Genomic DNA, 21,739 nt, shown 5'->3' with positions numbered 1-21,739 from the left:
GCGGCACCCTTAGCTTCAGCTCAGCATCTGCCCCAGAGCTTTGCCTACGCAAAGCCCTGACGCAGAAGCCGGGCAGCCAGACCAGGGGGAGAGAGGCCTGAGGTTTCCTGGGCATAGGGACCCGTGCAGGCCAGCCACCCCCCAGGCACGTGGGGTATGGGGAGGGGAGGCAGGAGAGGCACCTCCTACATGGCCCCTGGATTTCTGCATGGTCCCCGCTTTGAAGAGGAGGCACACACCTTCCATCCCACACTTTGCTCCTAATCCCTTTCCTAATATCCTCCTGTTGTTTTAAACCTGGCATGTTCCCTCACTCCCCTCTCTGCCTTTTCCAGTTCCAGCGGAACAGGGTGACACATGATTGTTTTTCCTAGGCATTTGACTCTTCTTCTCTCAGGAGATAACAGCTGACATTTAAGAGGAATGCAGATAAATTCTCTTTTCATCAGCAGTTTAAACTAACATCTTTGTCTGACTGGCATGCAGAATCCCCAAGCCAATTCGAACGTGTGCCTGCCTCATTGGTCTGGGCTGGCCTGCTAAGGAAAACAACAAATATATAATAGAATTTTTTTAAGAGGCAACAAATGCCAAAAGAGTCTTAAAAATCATCTGCTTTAAATGCCACATCTTCCTGTCTAACCTCCTCAGGCATGAGTAGTCTTGAGAACACCTCTGCTGCCTGCTGCCCATGCAAAGGCACCCTTTTCCAATCACAGAGAAGACGGAAAAAAAAGCTTTTTAAAAAAAAGCTGGTGTAAGATACTGTACTGCATTTTTTTCTGATTGTCCGATGCTTAGAGCAGATCTCAAAATGCAGATGGTACCACAGGCATGTGTTACACCACCAGCAGTGGGGAGAGAGGCCAGGTGTGGTCCTGAAAACAACAGACTGGCAGCAAAAAGGGAGAACATCATGCCTGCTGCGTTCACTGCTCAAACTTCCCACCCAGCCCTGCCAGCCCAGCCTGGAAACTCTCCAGACCTGGAGCTATTTAGAGCTCCCTGTGACAATTATATCCAAGTGCACAGCAGCTCAGATAACCACGCAGTGGTAGGGAGAACTACTTATTCCATGTCAAAAATAGAGAAAAAGAAAAATGACGGTTATCTGTGATGTATGTAGGAAAAATAGCTACCCGAGGCACTTCTGAGGAATCTGTCCTTTATATCACCATGAGTCATTTCTCTTCTTGCAAGAAGGTTTCTCTCAGTGGGCCTCTCCAGGGGGATTTCCAGAGACAGGCCATGCCTCCTGAACCCCTCAGGCACCCAAAGGAAACCACAGCAGGAGACTGCACAGTCATGAAAAAGACAAGAGATCCCTGAAATTTGCAATGACTGCAATCCATGCTGGTCTCTGGCTTTCAAATGTCTCAGAGTTGTGCATCTCCCCATTTAATGGATGTGATAATGGGAGAACAGAAATAAGCAAATGTAACTGACTAAAAGCAGCCACAGATGCACTAGAGAAACTCATCAATAGCTCCTGAGGATCAACCCCACCTCCCTCGCCCTACTTTTATCCACTGTATGTTCATCCTGTACTTTGACCAAACAGAAAGAGGATTTTACTGATTCAATTCTTAAGAGCCATTTTAAATCTGAATCATTACAATGTGATGTATTTTAGGCATTTCTCTTTTCATTTCCAAGACTTAGCCTTGCTGATGGTCAAGATAGGCCTGAATTTCAGAGATGCTTTACCCACTCCCAGATCCTGCTGTCATGAAAATAAGGGGGGGGCCTTGAAAACATCCCAAGCTAAGATGCCATCACATGAAGTTTATGGAAGTTTAACATAAAGGAAGATGGCTTGATTTATTGATGGCTGACAATGTCAGGAAATAAGTCACGGCCATGCCTTGACACAGCTTTCTGTTGAAATGCCTGCTCTCTCAAAACAAGAAGTTTGACACAACACGGAGTTGCAGTCTTTGGACAGGCATAAGGACTTAAGACTGCAAAGAACATTACTGTGATTCAATAGACACATGGAAGCTATTGCAACAGGATGAATTTCCTATGACCTACTACAAATACCTGCAGTTTCCACTTCCAGAGAGGGAGGACCATAGCTTTGTGCAAAATGTACTTTTTGTTAAGAGAAGGCAGCAGAACTGTCTGCCTGTTTGCCGAGTGATTACCACCATTTTCTTCCTCCATGGCAACTTCCCAATTAGTAGAATCACTTACTAGGTTATCTCTCAGTTCAAAAGTCATCAGACATGGTAAATATATAGCTTCTTTGCTCTGTTGCCAGATCAAGTCACCCTTTTGTGAGGGAGATACTGAAACACATCTAGACCGGCACAATTCATGTAACCCTGCACAGTCATCAGAGATCATCATTTTGTGCCATCTGATGACCCAGCTGAGGTCTCAACAGTCAGTCTAGTCACAAAGTGTTTTGTCTGCCATGGCCCGTAGCCAGTATTGTCAGATACTTCCTGCCCAAATATTTTAATGCTTTTAACGGAGTCTCTAAATACATACACAGAATACAATCCTATGCCCCTTAACAATCAAAGCATTTCTAGTAAGGCCTGGGTAGAGGGAGAAGTTTCAGTCTTGCCAGCTGGGCCATTTTTCACAGAATGGAAGAACTTAGCAGAAAAAAGAAAAGATTAGTTGTATCACCATTATTATCACTCTGCTAATGCAGGAGTATGTCGATCTGGAATTCTTGTCACTGCCTCCTTCCTGCCATCTCTAATGCATTTATAACTTGGTATGTGCCTACTAAGTTATAAACTCATACAAGGCACCTGCAGCGCTCCCTTCCCCTGCCACAGCCGAGCACAACACATCAGCAAGGAAGGTGTCATTTTAAGGTCTCCCTCAGAGACTGTGCAATGTGCCTGATTTTGGGGTATTCGGTCAGATACTCTCTCATAAAACTGGCCTCTGGCACAACCATCGAAGTGTCAGTGCCAGGCCATAAGGCTGCTGGTGATACATTTTTTTCCCTCCAAAGAATAAAGTATTTCCTTCCAACAAGCTCATTTGTGGATATGTCAAGCTCAAGAAAAAACTCAAGAGGCTTCATGTCCACTGAAACATTCCATTAAGAAAGGAGACAGAGGAAAACAAAATTGCTAAAGACTCTGGCAGAAAGTATTTATGCTTGGCTGGAAGAGGATGTATCTCTAAATTAGTGGCCTTAGCCTGCAATACCAGAAATTTGGTAACCTAGATGTAACTTTTACAACACAGAACTTGCAGATAATTTGCATTTCTAGTAGTTAGCATAGTGGTCATGGAAAAGAAAAGTGATTTATGTGGAAAGCCCATAAGATGGATTTTAATGCTGAACTCTGCTACGGGAAACCCTGAGTCCTACTAGAACAAATATATTATGAAACAATAAATGAAGAATTGCTCCTGCTTTGAATTTCTGCTGATTGCCACTAGCAATGACAACTCGGGGAGCTTCACAACACACTGCTAGATTCCAGATTTAAGAGAAAATCCACATCCGCAGAGAGAAGATAGGCTACCTCTGCGGATGAGACTGTTCTGCTGCAAAGCCATTTGCAGACTATGAACACATGAATGCTTCCAAACCACACCAAAATCCAAACCGTAACTGTATCCTGCTGTTTTATTTGGGTTTTACTCTATTTCAATTAACTGAGAAGAACCTGACAGTTCTGCAGCAACAGAAGGACAGAATGGGAAAGCAGCATAGCTGGGAGCTCCCAGGGCTTTCGTGTCTGTGAAGACAAGATGGGGAGCAGGCAGCAAGCAGGGTTGCTGATTGATATCACATTCTCTGACAAAAAGAAAGACTCAAAAGCAAATGAATTTTTGCCCCTATCCCTGAAGCTGCTGTACCCTGCACCAGTGTCTACTGCCTGGAGCAACAACAGATAGGTCCAATTGCTGGATGTGTGCACTAATTGCAACCAGCACTTAAATACTCCTCAACATCGGCACTTCAATACTGCCTCTAGACCACAGATTCAGCGTGCAATACTCACTTGTTTCACATTTCCCTTCTGGCCCCCCAGTAAGCACAGTTACTGGACAAAGTATTTTTTATTTTGAATTCTGGTCCTACTTCTTTGGTGGGTGAGCCACCAGGATCTCTCCTGATTCACACACAGTGACAGCACTTGTCCTCCCATACCAGCGGGAAAAGCGTTGAGGGATCAGCACACAAAGTGCAAAGAGTTAAATTCACTTTGTAGCTAAAGATATCACAGTCACTTCAGACCATTTTGCACTGTTGCAGCACTTTCAGAGAGGAAAATGCGCTCTGATTACTTTTAAAACTCTTTTGTGGATCCATGATGGTACAAATGTCATTGCAATATCTGAGGGTCCGTTTATCCAGGACGGCAGTTAGGAACTGCTGGTATTTTTGAGGATAGCTGTGGCTACTCAGGTTGCAGTAAGCCTTCTCCATGTGCTAGACGTGTCTACCAACTTTCAGAAAGAAGACTTCAGGATAAGGAGACTACACATCCAGATTGATTTGGCTGGTATACTGATTAGGGAGAAAAATACCCTGTCCACACAGCTCGCAGGACCTGTGCTTGAGCCCCACTGGCAGTAGCAATCACAGTGAGTACAGTCATATTTCCATTACACAGAGAGTCTTCACTCCAAAATTTATGTACAGTCTAATCCGATTACTTTTCTTCCCCATTTCTGCCTGACAAACTGTATTTGCTAGGCCCCTGGCTGGAAATCCATGCTAATCAACTTAAAGCCTAGTAGATAAAGCAAAGTTTTTTCTCTGTGTTGTCAGCAAACCACATTTCATGACTACACTCAAGCCTCTGCTAACTAAGGTCACTGGCATCTTCTCAAAATCCAGGAGCAAATAACAAGAACAGGAAAAAGCTGTAGCTTGAGTGAAGACAGAAAATGCCAACAGAGCTGCTCACACCAGGACTGGAGTGTGGGGGGTACGATGTTGATGCAAATAACTTTGTTGATGGATTTTATCCACCCACAAATAAATGACAGTTATGATTACTGACAAATGATTATTTTAACCACAGAATTTTGTTTCCTGCATCAAGCAAACTAAATACTCAGCAAGTGCCAGACTATTAAGCAAATGGTATTGATTCTGCAGTGGTAATGATCTTAACATTTTTACATAATGCCTTTCAGGCTTAAGTGTCCCTAGGCATACTACAAGTTGCACCTATGAAAAAAAACACTTCAGGAATGAATCACCACAGGTGCCCAAGAGGACATTCCACTGTTAAAGAGGGCACAAACACCAGAAAAGCAAAACATGCTCTTCCCAGCCAAAATTCTTAGTAGCATTTTGGAGAGGTTCTAAATACAATAACCAGATTAGAGATTAGATTGCCATGTTTTAGAAAAGGTGGAACAACTATCAAAACAGTGAATATCTTTGTCATGAAGTTTACCACATAGCTGGTGCAGTGAAAACTGCTGCACAAACAAATATCTAGTTAATATATAACTGTACTGAAAGCTTTGGCTTAAAACCTGGCTGTTGATAAAAGCAGTTTGTCAAGACATCAATTCTCTCTCTTGTTGGAAAGCTAACGCTTCACACAACAATGTCATTCGTAATTGAACCATGGCTCTACTTACATACTCAGGAGGCAAATGCAGCATCTAAGTCATCTAATTCACTGCAACTCCAACTCCTGTAATTCCTACCCAAGTTCTGATCTGAGACCAACCTTCTTAACCAAAGATCACACTTCAAATCCTGTCGTCCCTAAAGGTTTTCTGCATGCTCTCAAGCAAGTCATGTCACTGTTTTGTATCTCATTCTTGCCTAATATGGACATTCCTGACATTTTGAGGGTTTCTTAGGGATACAGTTAATCTCAAGGAGAATGGAGCTGAGCACCATGTGAGGACTTTCACCAGCTGGAGAACAGCAAAAGAGAGAGGAAGGTTAGAAGAACCTCGATCTTTTTCCTTCTCACAGGAAAAATCTCCAGTCACTCTTAAATCACTTGAGGGTAAGAGCAAAGGCCAGGAACTAAACCTCGCCTTGGACCTACAGCACAAGTCATGTCTCTGGTAAAGGAAGCTGCTTACCGCCTGAGCGCATTTGTCAGTTCAGCAGTCAGTTCACTCTCATTGTACGGTCTCAGCTCAGCTAGTGTTAACTGTGTTGCGGTGCCATCACTGCATTCCTAAGAAATGAGGAAAGGCCATTAATTTGAAGTCACTTACCATCTTAATGGGAAAACTCTGAAAACCTCTTGGTTCACAGCTATTTTTAAAATGGAGGTGAAATAAACATCACAATTTCACAACATGGCAGTCTATCAACATACCAAGAATGGACTAATGGATTAACACTTCACAAATGCTTCTAAATGTTTCCTTAACCACCACAGCTCACTGATTTGCAGAATTCTGCTATACTGTGCATAACTGCTGGTGCCTTATATTACTTTTGACACCACATTTGAAGCAAAGACAACTATCATTACAATGCTCTAACTGCTTCATAGATATGCGATCTATTGTTTCACATTTTGTGTTTGGAGTAGGGGCAGGATGGCATTTTGCTTAGACTTCTACTGTTTCCAGTGAGTGGCACCAGGCAAGGCACAACATGTTCAACCACAGTAGCTTGCATGTTTGACAAGAATGGCTTTGTTGTGCTCCTCCCCAAAATGACGTTATTATAGCCCAGGCTTAACAGTAATTCTGCAAAGTCCTCAAAGTCACAGAATGGAAAGAACCACCTGACAACTGGAGAAGAGAGAAAGGAGGTACATATAGACAAAAGAGGAGAATGATGAACATGCTAAAGACTGCTATACAGAGGAGTACAATAAATTGTGTTTATGCTGATTTTGGAAACTTGTTTGACTCCTGACCTTGCTCAATTTGTCTTTGCTTCCACTGCTGGTTGAGCTGAGAGACCTCATTCTCTGCTCTTTTTGCTCTTCCACTTCAGACTTCAAGTGCTCAATATGGACGAGGTAGGCCTGCTCCTGGGCCTCTCGAGTGCTCAGCTTCAGTTCCAATGCCTTCTTCTCCTTCTCTAGCAGGTAAAGCTGTGCCTTGAGCTCTGCCATCTCCTCCTGTTGAAGAAATATTATCAGCATGCTGCTTCATGGGACTACATCCCTAAAGGAAGATGAGGTTAAGCAAAGTTTTCACCCACTCTAATTACTTCATCGTTTTTTTTGCATGGAGAACACTATCAGCATCCAGAAAGCTTTTTATAATCGTGTATTTGTCAAAAGACCAGTCTATCTTGAGACTGAGCATGACAAGCTATGCCATCCCTTAATTAGCCTCAGAAATAACCTCAAAGGCAACATAGCAGCTAATGCAGTGCTGAAACTAGAGTATCACAGATCTGAGAGGGTTGCCACTGCTGCTGAAATTTCTTTGGTTCTACCTTGCCCTTCAGAGACTGTTGCCCTAAAACCAGGACTGTCTGACTTTCTTGCTACACAGCTCCCTAAATGCCAGATTCCAGTTTCTTAGTGATACATAAGATACATAAGAATTAGAATTGGTTTATTTCATTACAGTGGAATAGGTTTGAGGGATTAGGACAGCAAATACAGATCACATATTCCTGCCTCATAATACCAGCCTCTGTGGCAGAAGAAGTTGAGTTAGTCAAAAAGAGTAACTGGGTATGGCACCATCGGATGCCAATTTTTAATTTCCCTCCTCTAGATAACCAGGATCCCAACTATATACAGCTGGAGGATGACAAAATTGTGCTCGCCTCTATTCTTCCATAAATATGATCCACAGAAGATGGATATTGGTACTTCATAGAAAGAAGCTCAATTCTGAGAGCTAGTTCTGGTGTGTAATTCTTCTGCCACTCTGGTATTTATGACAGAGCTGTCAAGTATTGTAACACAACAGCAGCTATTTGAGCACAGACCAGAAGGCTCTTGGAGTTTAAGAACACTTCAGAAAAGTTTATTCCATGAAATGTCTAGTTATATTCTGAACCCAGGAAAACCCAACGTCCACAAAACATTTGAAGAAATAGTCCTAAAACATAATTTACATTATGTTTTAAAAAAACACCATCAAACAAACAAAAGACTGTCAAAACAAAGAAACCCCAACCCAGATTCATGTTCTCACTGTTGAGCTTGCCATGCCCTAGGTCACCTCACAGGTGAATACTGAGTTCATGCAGCCATTTTCTGTGTTACAGTTCAGTTCTAGACTTGTTCACTGTGTAAACATCTCTGAAAGACAGAAGTTTCTTGTTGTGTGGCCAGTCTAGGAAGAAATAACTTTTTAAATTATTTTTTTAAACAAAAAACCATATTCTAGTCACAAAAATATCAGAGGTGTCTTACCTTATCCTTCAAAAATAATGCTCTCTGTGTAATTTTTGTTAAAAATGGATATAATACAAACACAAATCTTGGCACATATTTACACTAACTTTTTCTGTAGAAGAGACTCTACAGTCCTACCAAAAATTTGCTTTCTGGATTAACTGCAAACACTGCACAGAGGTGTAGCACAGTTACAACCAGCATATAGTAATCATAGGTAATCATTGGCTTATTCAGAACCATCAACCATGCAAAAATAAAATCCATATTCTGAAAACCCTCAGGCTTGGAAAGGTTTGCATGAGCTTTAAAATCATTCATTTATTCATCTACTTCATTGTGAACTGAAGGTTCGAAGTACAATATCAGCTTCATTCAATGTGGTTTACAGAAATTTAGTTGTTAGGCAAACTTATTAATTTCCTTTGTCAACAGTAAAAATGTAAACAATACTGCTAAATAATGATAGGGAAATTTAGTTACAGGAGTTGAACTGGATAGTCTGGTATTCTTAAGTGTATGCATTTAGCTTCTTAAGCCTCTATTTCTAAAGCCATTAATCTACTTAGCCTGCTTAGTGAAGGCTGAGAAGTAATTTGAGCAGCGTATTTTGGCACTTATGTGAACTGAGGATACTCTTGACAGAGGGCTATCTATGTAGGAGAGTCATGACAAGATCTTCCCAGGCTGGAAGTTGAAGCCAGGCAAATTCAGCATAGAAATAAGGGACACTTACTTCCTAAAAGGAAAAGGTGAATTTAACAACAATGAATCTGTGGAACTAATTTTTCCCATCACTTAAAAGTTTTAACTTAAAGACTGGATGTTTGTTTGTATTACATATCATAGCTCAAAAGAAATTTGAGGATCAATGGTTAACTCCTTTGTTTATGAAGACAGTAAGCTTAGATCATCATATATAAATTCACAAGTCTGCATCCTGTCCCAGAAGACATATCATGGACTCCAAAAGCACCCCCCCATACGTTAGTTTTCTCATGTCAAGACAATGTGACTTTGAAGTAGAGAAGCAAAGACAAAGCTGGGGAAAAGTGGAAGAACTGTCAGCCAGTGTCTTACAGAGACTCCCAGGGAAGGCACAGGAAGGAATGGAAAGGTTAAAGTTAAAAATTAAAACTACAAGTGAGGACTCCGGTATGGACACATACAACCTGTGAGGCAGGGTGGTGACAGTAGTGTTTCATGTGGGAGAATTTAAGTAGCTTCAGGTGTACTTAAGAGAGTTAATTAATTGGTCTTTACACATGCAGTAATTTTTCTATGAAAATATGTTTTCTAAAGACAGCATCTAAACTTCATTTAAATGACAACATCACCTTTGTATATTTATTATTCCCTTTTTTTCTAATTAAAGGATGCTGGTGAAACATTTTGCAGTTTAACATATCTGCTTCTTCAGAGTGTGGGCCTAAAGCACAAATGGCATTTACAAAATGAAACCCTGAAGGAGGAGGTAGCATCTGGTCACTCTTTCAGTTGATTGCATAAGACCTATACAACCCACGGAAATTCACAAGCTTCAAGCACCAAATCTAGCAGTCATTTCAGGACTAATTAATTGAATATTAAGCAATATTTTGTACTTGCTGTCATATTGTAATTCTGAATTTGGGCAAAAACTTGAATGAAAATTAAACACTTCTGACTCAATATAATCAGAAACAGCACAACATCCTCAAAATCAAAATTTGTGTTGGATGTGGTCACGTCAGAAGAATAAACCAGCAAGGACGCTGATGTGGCAAAAAGTTCTAATAGTGATGAAAAGGGACTTCAGGAGGATCACAATACACATGGTGGAATATACCAGCCTTCAGAAGTAAAACAAGTATCAGAGCAGATAAATGCCATGCTCTAGTTAACTGTATTTTACTATATACACCTATAAGAGCATGAAATGCTGTAACAAAGGTGGACAACAGGATTCTTAACATTTTCCAAAAAGAGATTGTAGTGTCAAAGCACCTTATGACCAGTATTATCACCACCTGTACACAAAAGAGGAAGATTTGTCAGTGTAGAAACCTGAGACCTCTTATCTAGATTAAGTGCTTTGAAATGCAGAAGCGCTGTAAACCAAGAATTATTTACACCCATCAGAAGTAATCTCCTTGCTAACTGGGGCATGACAACAACTGACCTCAAAGCAAGACCACTGAATGATGACAAACCACAGATGGGAATACATTTGGAAACATGGTTAATTATTGCTTTAAGCAAAGAATTGGATTTTACAGAAGTACTGGTGGACCACTACATCTTACATGTGGATCATTAAAAAAAAAAAAAACAAGGCAACAAAGAAACCTTTCCCATTCCTTCTTTTTATGGATCATTTTCATCAATAATGAAGAACTAATGGTGCGAAGGGATTTTCAGAACATTATCAGCATAACACATAGATGCAAGAAGCCATATGACTGATGTGGTGAATCAGTTTTTACTGGGAGTCATAAAAAATGAAGAGTGCTAAAAGATGCAGCAGAGATTCCAACACAGATAAAAGTTTCAGGAAGACAGCAGCGGGTCATAAGACCTAGCAATGCTGAGTAGCTCAATCAAGCTGTATCATCCTCGCTAAGAATGTGGAAAGGAGGGAACAAATTAAGAGCTGCTACATAATGAAGTCCTCTGCAGCACAGATTAGTCCATCTGCTTCAAGTCAAATAAAATACTGTAAGGAAGTTTAAATTCGTCAGTTGTCTCAGAGGACAGATGCATACACTATTCTGTATAAGGTACATGTTCCAAATAATAGATAAAAACAATACACACAGAAAGCCAAGACATCCATGAGTCCTGCCCTTAGGTTCAGCTATGTTATAGCTGGCTGAATATATGAGCAAGGCATAACGTAGACTTGAGCAACAACTACGGATGCTAATAAGGTAGCACATTCTCTTTGGACCAAAGCACGCAGACTGTAGCTGTGCCTTTTGTAATGCTTTATGCATAAAAAAAAGGCAGGACTTTTCGATTTCTGTAACAGGAGAGTACTTACCAACACATCCATTGCAAGCTTTGACAAACTTGAGTTTTCACCATATCCCTTTCACAAACCTAGGGATTTCCTGCAGTTGTGAATTCCAGTAAAGTACAACAAATTATAACGGATAACAGTACTGTCAGTTTCTCTATACCAGGAAGGACTGAAGGTGACTTCAGCCATTTATGTAAAACATGTGTCTATTCCAGTGTGCACTGCACACAAACCAACCAAGAAGAAAGATTTCTTCTTCTACGGACAATTCCTGCAGTGAAAACCCAATGTGCTAGGTCCAGCCGGAAGTTATGAGCGGACACCATATGTCAAGAAATAGTTAGATGATTATTTAGTGGACAAAAGGATTACCAGCACTCAAAACTGTGCTAGAAATTATGACATGCAACTGCCGGTGTTCCTGCCAGGTCAGGGAATGCAAGGGCAGTAATCACAAGGGACAGCTCTGCAGTTTGCCTTTACCAATCAATTTAAAGACAGAAGTAAGAATGGTGTACAAGAGATTTCAGGGAAGATCTGGATGCAAAAGAGGAGAAGGAAGTATGATATCTGAAATATACATCTAATTATCCACAAATGTCTTCCAGTACATCTTGCATGCTTTAATTATGGGGAATATATTGCTGTTGGCCACAATAAATTCAAACAACTAAGATAACTTTAAATCTTCTGACTGGTAGAAGGCAATCTTTTTTTTTTCTGAACTGAAAATATTGAATGCATTATTGCAAAATTATATTTGCCATCATGGAAAGGCAGCACCATTAAGAACATAATTATCATTACTAAGCTACCAGTAGCACATCTGAACAAAAATCTGGTAAGCTTTGGTAAGCTTTAGAAGCTTACCAAACTATTGTAATTTGCTGTCCCACATGGTACCATCATCTGACATATCTGCTATTAGTTGACTATAATAGGACTTGCTAACATGCAGAAATTGAACTTATTTAAACTGAACCAAACTCAGATGATTTCTAAATGCAGACATGCACTTGTATTGCCTTTAATATGTTCCTATATTTTAGTTCACCTCTCTCAAAGTCAATACAAAAGCCAGATTTAAAATTATATAAGCTCTATACCTGGTCAATAAAGGTCAGTCTTTCTAGATCACATCTTTAAAACTGGATGTATAAACCAGGCCTGAGGGACCAGAGTTTTCTCCAAAACCCTCTGTTACTGCAAGTCATTATACACTGCACTTTGTGCTTGGGCTCTGAACGGAGCTAGAGATTGCAACACAGTGCCTAGAACAGCTCTGGACTTGTGACCAACTGCTGGAGAGCGTTAGGCATGATAACTTCTGACAGACCATTCCTCCTCCTATGGCAATATTAAAAGGAGGGGAATTTGTTCTGCTTCAGTTCACAAATATTCAAAGATGCACATTTGCAAGCTTGCAAGTAAAGTAATGAACTGTCTCTTGGGAAGTGCTGTATCATGCTTTTGGTCACCCTCAAGCAACTCAGCTGCCATATCTCTTAGAGAGAGCATCTGGTTTGTTAAGGAGAGCATTCCAAGTTTAGAGCCACGGATGAAGTCATTGCCTAATTCAAAACACACGTAGCTCATCACTGTTAATGCACTGCCTTCTGTCACTTTCTGACTACTGGATTTTCAGCCCTGATTATTTGTTTCAACAAAGTTATCCTTTATTACCCAGTGATCACTATCAAAGCCTCCCATGCGTGTGACCAAGCACAGGGGCATTGTCAGCAGTGCAGTTAGACTGTTGTACATAAATAAAATACCTTCATTGCCATAAGTTCCTGCATCAAGACCGCATTTTCCAGGTCTAGCCTCTGGCTGTCTCCACGAGGTTTAACATCGTAACTGAGGGGATCAATGTGGATGCTTTCCAGCTCCAGCATTGTCAGTTTCACTGCTGCTCTGTCATTTTTCAACTGCTGGATGTAATCCTTCAGCCTCTGCTCATCCTCCTTTGTAAATTCTGTATCACAACTGCTTGCAGTTGAGCTGGTAGTACTGGAAAGAGAAAAGAATGGTAAAAAAACCCACATTTGGAACAAAATCTATATTTTTACATCAAACACTCTCCCAATACTTCATCAACACATCTGAGTCTTACTTAAAAGGTCATAGAAAGGACACATGTAGCATGGACTGGATGTTGCAATGTTCAGAAGATGTAGAGGGGTGTGACAAATTCAGAAAAGAAATTAATTCTTTAAGCTGCATGAGAAAATTGAATCATGTGACAACTTGTCTGGAAAGCCAGATATTTAGGTACATGTAACTGAATTTTTTTTTTTAAATAGTGTCTTCTGAAACAATTTTTTTTAATTTAAAAAAAAAAAAAAGCTACTTAGGATTTTTTAGCAATACCCTAGCAGGCCAAGCTTCTCTCTGCTGCTCAGCCACTGAGTCTTCATCTTCTTTGGGAAGAAGCATCTGCTAAAAAAACCAGAATCAGCCCAGATCTCATTTATCTCATTGTTGATGGCAATACCAGTTATCATCTCAGGTATTTTCAATGGATACTTGTAGGAAACAACCTCAGTAAATTCCACTGGGTGATGTCAGGAGGTAGCATCTTTCAATTCATGTTAAGATGTATTCCTCAGCACACTGACATTTCTTCAGGGCTGGAGGAGTTTAAAATCAACCCATAAGTTAGCAGGACTTTTAATGGAAAGTCACCATCAAATTTGGTGGAACTCCTATTTACTGGCATCAAACAAACGACTGCCCATTAGTCTGCCCCACTCATGTTTACACAGAGATAGAGCAAGGGTGGCTTAGTGCCACTTACCCACCCTACAGGCATGCCACTGCTGCAGGGGGCCAAGACTGATACAGCCGCAGCATTCCAGGGCTGAATATAGTTGCAATAACATTAAAAGGAAAATAAAATGCCGTGTTGTTTCTATAACCTCACTCAAAGCTGCCTGTTGTCTCCTGAGGTCCTGTAATCAGCTGCCGGGTGAGGGATAAGTCATCCATTAACTGTGCTTGTCTGGAATGCTAGATGATCTCAGTTATCAGCAGGGGAATAAATCACTTTCTGTATCAAATTGCACTGCTGTTCAACATTTTTGTAGGAAGAAAAAAAGCCCCACCCGCTACATGCTGTGAGAGTCAGGATGATGTCCTAAAATATATTATGCATGTGAAAAAGGGGAAGCCTATCAAGAAAGGCTTGATTTTTTCTCTTGTTTTTTGGTTCTACTTCAGCTAAAGCTACATTGATTTTTAAGTGCCTCAAATAATTGCCAATCTTCCCACAAATTCCAAATACAGCCTTGGAAAAGATGGAGAATTGGCAGGCCTACAAAGATTTCTCAAAATCCTTCCCTCTCACGAAATATCGTATTACAGTTCTTTACTACAGTTCTCTGTCAATTGCCCATTATTCCTTCCATTTCTTAGGGATAATAGGTGCCATATTTACCACAAGCGTAAACCGGTCCTTGCTTCTGTTTTCATCCATTTCCATCTGCAGTGGAGCTAAAAACACCTAGTACCTACACTACACAGAAACTCTTTCAGGTTGAAACCAATTTTTTTTTCTTTTTTACTTAGTTCTTCATTAGAGAATCTCAAAACACTTAATAAATCTTGCTTTATGGAGTCTAAAGATACCTCTCTGAAGTAGGTAATGATATAAAAAATCATGGGGATAGACAATGTGGGAAATACTTAATTCTGTACTGTAGCCATGTTGCAAGTTTCCTCAGCACCCAAAGACAGCAATTGCACAGCTTTTTTTCTGGATTAAATGTAAAACAGCTGTTGTTGGAGGAAGGACAGCTTTTAAAGCCTACACAGGCTTCAAATCTTGGGACACAAAGAGCTCATCTCAGTTTTCACTTGCAAAGGAAAGAAAACCTAGCTCTCCTGCTGGGAATGAAACCTGAGCAAAAATGCTGAAGTCCATTGTTATGTTGTGTTGGACCTCGTACTCACTGGATATTCACAGATTTTGGCCCTTAAAGATTCATGGCTATGCACATATATTTTAGGGGAGAGCAGTCCAAACTGAGGAAGGCAGTCTGAGTTGTTGCCAGTGATACTCATGCTGCGTTTACTTCGGTCCTGGCTGCCTGCCTGCCTGTCTGTGTGCAGCTGAGTTGGCTCCTCTGTTGAATTGCTAGCAAGCTGCTACTCCTCTTTTTTTTTCTTTTTTTTGGGTTTTTTTGTTTTTTGTTTTTTTTTAAGAAGGTAAGGGGAGCTTAGCGAGGAAGGTGTCTCAGCCAGCACATAAAGGAACAAGAACCTTCCCCCTCCTCCCACATTTAGCAGCAAGCCCCCACCCAGAAGACTGGAAGCAGCATGGGTTGCAGAAAACCAGGGTACAAAGCCCACTTTGGACTGTTGAAAAAAGGAGGCTGCATGATGAGGGATGGAAACAACGCTGCAGTGTTTCTGAACTCCCTCAGCACAGCTCTGCCAGGGTGTGTTCCCCCCCAAAAGCCCCACCACACAGCCCTCCACAGCCATAATGCTAGTCCACTGCTGCTCTATTGAAGGGTCCACAGCTGGTGAGCATATGATCCTGAACTTCACATACTGCTCTCCCTTCTAACAGCAATCAGGACAAAGGAAAACAGATCGACAAAATGCGTATGCAGTATAATGCATCCATCCAAAAAACACATGAAACTGTTGCAAAAGACATGCAGTTTCTCATTTCTCAAGCATGTAGGTAAGATCCTAGAGAAAGGATCACAATTTCATCCCACCTGGAGGGAAAACAACATCAATATGTTTATTCTAACTGCTGTTGTATTCAGAACAAGCAAAGAGAAATGTTGTTCCCACTCGCTTCATCCCTCAAGTCTTTTACAATGTTGTCATGCCTGCATGATGTCAAGTTAATTATCATATACAGCCTGTGGAAAATATGCAGGTTGGTATAGTATAATGTGCAGTCTTATTTGCTGGCATGTGTGTTTGTGTTCACATGTACATATGTGTGTATAAAATGCGGTGGATGGATATAAATGAAGCTTCCAACAGTGCTTCTGTGTGAGTAACTTCTGTACACTACAAAATTTTGTCCACAAAACCCTGTTTAAGCTTCAGTTCATCTGTTAAAAATCGAGTCAATAAATAATTCTGCAATTCAGCAATGGTGCAGATGATAATACAAAAGTTGATATAACTAAAATAACACTGTCAGAACTGAATCCACAAAGCTTGCTTGAATGTCTGCATGCAACCTTACACTTTAAAGAATGCATTTGATACACAGTATACATGGGTCAGCCATCTTTTCGGTGAATGCTGTGGCCTGAGATCTGGAACGGCACAATGCCAAGAGATAGTAATTTCCTGAGAAACTGAAAAATACTCCAACCAGCCAAAACACAAACAACAATATATTTGGCTAAAATCAGAACCTTTGGTGAAACTACTCCGCATCCTTCTGAGATTAGTTCAGTCCAGCAATGAAGTGTTACACGGATAACTTTAAGATACATGTTGGGATATTTGTAAATAACTTATTTGCACACTTCAGCCGAGATCATCTTGTGAGAGATACAGTCCTATGTTTGGGTGAGTTCAGATATTTTGCGACACTGCATAATACTGAAAAGAAATCCCTTTGCATATAAGAGACCAACCAGATCTTTTCCCCCATGAATCCAGACGTAAGGCTGGGCTTACTATCACCACAGGGAGTAAAATCCACTGTTTTCAGTCAGTATTACATCTGGAGTCCTCCTTTTTTATTTCCTCCTTTTTAGAGTGCAATCAGTCAAAGCTTGTTGGCAATATATGTTTTATGGTTAGTTTCTGTCCATTAAAATAATTATGACTTCCAACTACACAGCAGACCTATTTCTATTTTCAAAAAATGAAATGGCAACATTATTATGCTGCTGCCAGCCAAATGAGTTGAGATGCTTGCTATTATTTTTATTCAGTTCACCAGTAACAACTTTTGTGATGTTCTTTCATTGCATTTCATTCCTTTTCATTTCAGTTGCTCCCTTTTTCAGTCTTTAACCACTTGTCACTAGTGGCTCACCAAGCATTTATTCTCAGTAATGTGTTCAGTGATTTGACATTCAGAATCTCATTTGAAATGCTGAAGCTAAAGATGGGTCAACAATTCCGTTATAAATCCCTATTCCACAGGATTTCGAACAGCAGGGAGAATTACTCATTTGTCACAAGTCTCAGCAAAGGAGAGTTTTCATCATCCCACTACCTCTTTACTCAGTTGGTTTCAAAGGGAAAAGGTAGCAATACATATCTGCAACTAAAAGCCTGCAACACTAAAACAGCTATGGCAAAAGATCAGTCTTGCAGATTCAGAGTATGTTTGAACCATATCATATAAAAATGTTTTCATTTTAGTGCAGTGGTCCCCAAATGGTGGTTCACACAGCACTCACTAGTGATGTGGGCTTGTTCTACTCCCCAGTTTTATAGACTGCCAAGTTCTTTAAGACAAATAAAAAACATTAAGCCTGCAGGAATAGCAAGAAATCTGCAGTCTGCTTTCCTATCTCTGCTTGGATTGCTATTGTAGTGGAAAAGGAAAGGAAATAGAAACCATCAACATCAAAGAATCACAGAGGGCTGGAGGTTTGCGAAAATGGGATGTCTGTCTAGAGCAGCAGGGAGCCAAGTGACAAGGGAGCACGCATGAATCGGTTGAGAGAGCTGGCAACACAGGAGCCAGGATAACTCCAGAAGGCAGGAGCAGGGTCCTGGAGAGAAACTAAAAAAGATCCTGAATGCTAGGGACAGGAGAGTTAAAGACAAAAATCTTCATTTTTTTTTAAACCTGAGATAGAACATTTACTGATATAAATACAGAAAAGGGTGTGCCTTTTGAACCATCACAGGTTTTCCATCCATGGGCTGGCACTGTCATGTGTCTATAAGCTGAAGAGGGTATGCCTCTATTTTGAGACAGGGTCCACAGAAAGGAGAAATCTGAAAACACCTCTACCTCCTATCACTTGAGCACAACAGAAGTAAAGAAGAGAAGATTTGTATTTCATGAAAAGGCTAAAGTTTCAGAAATATTTTCACTGATATGTCTGTTTAGACAAAGACAAATTACATTGGGCATGGGGGAGGGGAGAGGGATGACAATACATAAGTGATGATCAGATCAGGACACCCATACAACAAGTTCCTGGCTTGGTGCGTGCCCTTTGGGTGAGTGAGAGAAGCTTTTCTCTCTTATGTTCCATGTATATCAAAGCAGCTAATAATAGTTACCTTATTCAGTACACTATCTTGCTCTACGCCAGAAAAAATTATTTTACAATGATAATGACTCAAGCTAAAACATCCCTCTTGCACACAGAAGCATTTACGTTTGCATTTTTACATTTCATGACACAGTTTATACTGATGAAATTTGAAATCCTATGCCATTTTAATCATACCCTGCTAAATCTTTATTTACTCAGCCAACATGCTACGCATACATACACACATTGCCAGCTGACCACCAAAAAGCTCATGGTAAACAATGAGCACGAGGGATGATTTTCCTCCCCAAACACACACACCTTCCTGCCTTATCCTCCCCCTTAAAAATCCCAAAACCCACGTTCAACAAAGCAAGGACTATACAGATTACGTTCCTACCAAACACTTTCAGTGAAAGGCTAGGAGAGCAAACACTAAAACAGGAACAGCACCCCGTCCACCCCTGCCAATTTCCCCCTTGTCAATAGTGAAAGCTATCTAAATTGTTTTCAAGGAAAAAAAATATGCTGTGACTACATACCAGATATCTCACAAGGAAGAAAAACACTGAAGGTAGTTATGAACAACCAAAAATGACCCTTTCAAATGACAGAATGGAAAACGAGCTCAGCCTAGCTAGAGGTGTTGCTACGTGTGGCCACTTAGAACATGTTCACAGGCAGGTGTAGGTATGGCCTAAGTGCACGCAGACTGAGGCAAGTCAAGTATTTGAAACAGCCTTGTATAACTTCCTTCCAAGGCTGGTAAATGCTTTTGGTACAATAAGCGATCAATTTCTGAATAAAGATACAGCTTTCTTGGACTGAAAGTGCACTATAAAGCTTCTTTGAATAAAATGTTAAAATGTACCTCACATTTGGACTCTGTCCCCTCAGGTTACCTTTTAGCTCACTTTTTTAGCTATTCCATGCTAGTCACATGGCAGGAAATAAGATCCTTTGGAGGAGACATCAGCAAGAAGAGGAAATGATACAGTACTAAAATAAACTTTTTAAAGCGTCAAAAAATGACAGCATTTGAATAAAGAACTGGCTCAAAACCTGAATTGAAATGAAGTTTTAGAGTGAATCTGAGAAACCAAAAATAACTTTTAAAAGGAAAAATGTTCATCTATATTTGTCCAGGATGCTTGCCAAATTCGTATCCATACACAAGCACACATATTCACTGCACAGAGTACAATTACACTGCAGGCAGGCAACAACTCAAAATGAAGCTGCTAGCAGATGTACTTGAACTGGAACACTTCTGCAATAATAGCTCATTCAAGTTTCATTATTTCATAGGTCTTTAGAAAATCTGCAATATCCAGCCTTTTCTGGAAGAAGCCACTCTGTCTGTCATTATGCTAATTTGCCACTCCACATGTGGAAGAAAGAATTTGGAGAGGGGCAAAGGGGAATGAGAAGGGAGAGGAAATGGTTTAGAAGAAAATGGCTGGATTTGCAACATTTAGAAAACAATTCTTGAGCACTCCAAAAGGCCCATGGAAGCATACTCTGGTTCTCCATACATCTGTGCTGTCTGCATACAGCAGATATGAATAAGAAATACATGATTTGAGTTCCAATAAAACACCAAGAAAGTCACCGAACTAAAACAAATGTAATGGTTTTGCCCTTTATGAGGAAGATCAAAGTTCAGAGTCACCCATTTGCAACAAATTTATACAAAACCCTTCTTGGCTGGAGTTGCTGAAAGTCTAAAGACAATTTGATCACTGAGGCATGGTGACTTATAAATCAAAGCACAGAAGCCACTGGACTGAGGTGAGGGAGATAGTTCAGCAAACACAACGCAACATAGCTTTCGGTCTGAAATCAAACACTTAGGAATTAGGAGAGCAGATGAGTTGCAGTTACCTTGTGTGGCTGTTGGATGACAGGCTTTCCCAGGGCTGCACGCTACAGCCAGTGATTGCATAGGCTCCCCCGCAGCTCCCATCTAGTTTCATCAGCAAGGCTTTTGCTGCATTCTCAGCTGTCTTCCTGCAGTCGTGAGCTCTCTTAAGCATCTGGGTGATGTTTTCATCACCTGTCTGGTCCCCTAGGTTTCAAGCAAACAATCTATGTCAGAGCTTTGAGGAGAGCGATAGAAATTAAGGCAAGAGTAGAGAAGCTTCTATACCTCTCAGTCTATACCAAGACAATGGCAATGAATGACTAATCTGTGATGTAAAAGCAACTTCACTTCCGGATGAGCATCAGTGGTAACTGGGCTACTGGCCTGAATGCATCTCCCTCCCATCCATGAGCTCCAGGTACTTGTTGTTCCAGGTACGTGTCTTAAGTGATGCTTTATCTTAGCTAGTTTGTCTGTTTGTAAGGGTGTGCACTGTGCGTTAGGATAGGATGCTCAAATTAATGATACACTGGAAAAGCCTCAGCCTAAATTACAACTCTTACTCCAATCAGTTCAGTGCCGTTTCACAGTGTGGTCATTTCCAGTGCTTTTTCTCACAAGCATTTTTATTTCAAGCCTAATGGTTTGTCAGACCACCTTCTTACAGGTTACCTTTCCAGCTGGGAAAATTGCCTTACTGCTTAGAAGCAGCCTTTCAGAGTTTACAGTCATGCATACTAAACCAAAAGAAAACTAGCACTGGTGTTTATTAATTTTCTATAATTTCTAGTGATTATGCAGTCACCTATGGAGCTGGTAAGCCATCCCTTCAGCAGAGGCAGGACACAAATCACCACTGTAAAGTCCTAACTCCAGCTGGAGTCAAGTCATTAAAGACAAATTAGTGGCTACACTGAAAGTCTGAACAAACCTACAATATAATCATACTTTAACAAATACAATGCAAAAACCCAGTTTGCTCTATGTCAAATTCACATTTCATCCATATTTGAGTCAAAGACCAATTACCTGTTCTTCACACTCACTAAGTGAAGTGCATGCACTAGAAATAACATTAATGCGGAAGAAAGGAAGGGAGAATGTTCTGTTAAGAGCAGCTGGATACGCTCAGCTCTGAGTGATGCAGAAGCAACTCCCATGAATTTTCCACTCACAGATGTTGATATAAAACTTGACTGATCTTCAAACCAAAAACCTACTGTTTTATCTAAGTGTTTTGATCAAAGTTCACGGTGAAGTAAAGGCACATAAACCAAACACAACTTCCTCCAAGCTGTGTTATGTAATGGGAAATTGGCACTATGTCTATCACAGGGCTATAACTGCTAATACCATAATTAAGAGCTCTAGACACACACCTATATAAAAA

General features: G+C 40.6%; 1 protein-coding gene across 6 annotated transcripts in view; it reads right to left on the bottom strand.

Annotated features, from left to right (window-relative positions):
* MCC (MCC regulator of Wnt signaling pathway) overlaps positions 1-21,739 on the bottom strand; it is a 220,054-nt gene that overhangs the window by 7,282 nt on the left and 191,033 nt on the right. For all 6 annotated transcript variants that reach the window (XM_075740722.1, XM_075740724.1, XM_075740723.1 and 3 more), the window contains 4 exons: positions 20,370-20,553; positions 13,059-13,293; positions 6,837-7,043; positions 6,043-6,140 (listed from right to left, as the gene is read on the bottom strand). In XM_075740722.1, the coding sequence (XP_075596837.1) occupies positions 6,043-6,140; positions 6,837-7,043; positions 13,059-13,293; positions 20,370-20,553 (724 nt within the window). The remainder of the gene's footprint in view (positions 1-6,042; positions 6,141-6,836; positions 7,044-13,058; positions 13,294-20,369; positions 20,554-21,739) is intronic.

This window comes from Balearica regulorum, chromosome Z (assembly GCF_011004875.1).
Source record: "Balearica regulorum gibbericeps isolate bBalReg1 chromosome Z, bBalReg1.pri, whole genome shotgun sequence".
In the NCBI taxonomy this organism is placed as follows: Eukaryota; Metazoa; Chordata; class Aves; order Gruiformes; family Gruidae; genus Balearica; species Balearica regulorum.
This window is presented reverse-complemented; position numbering and strand designations above follow the sequence as displayed.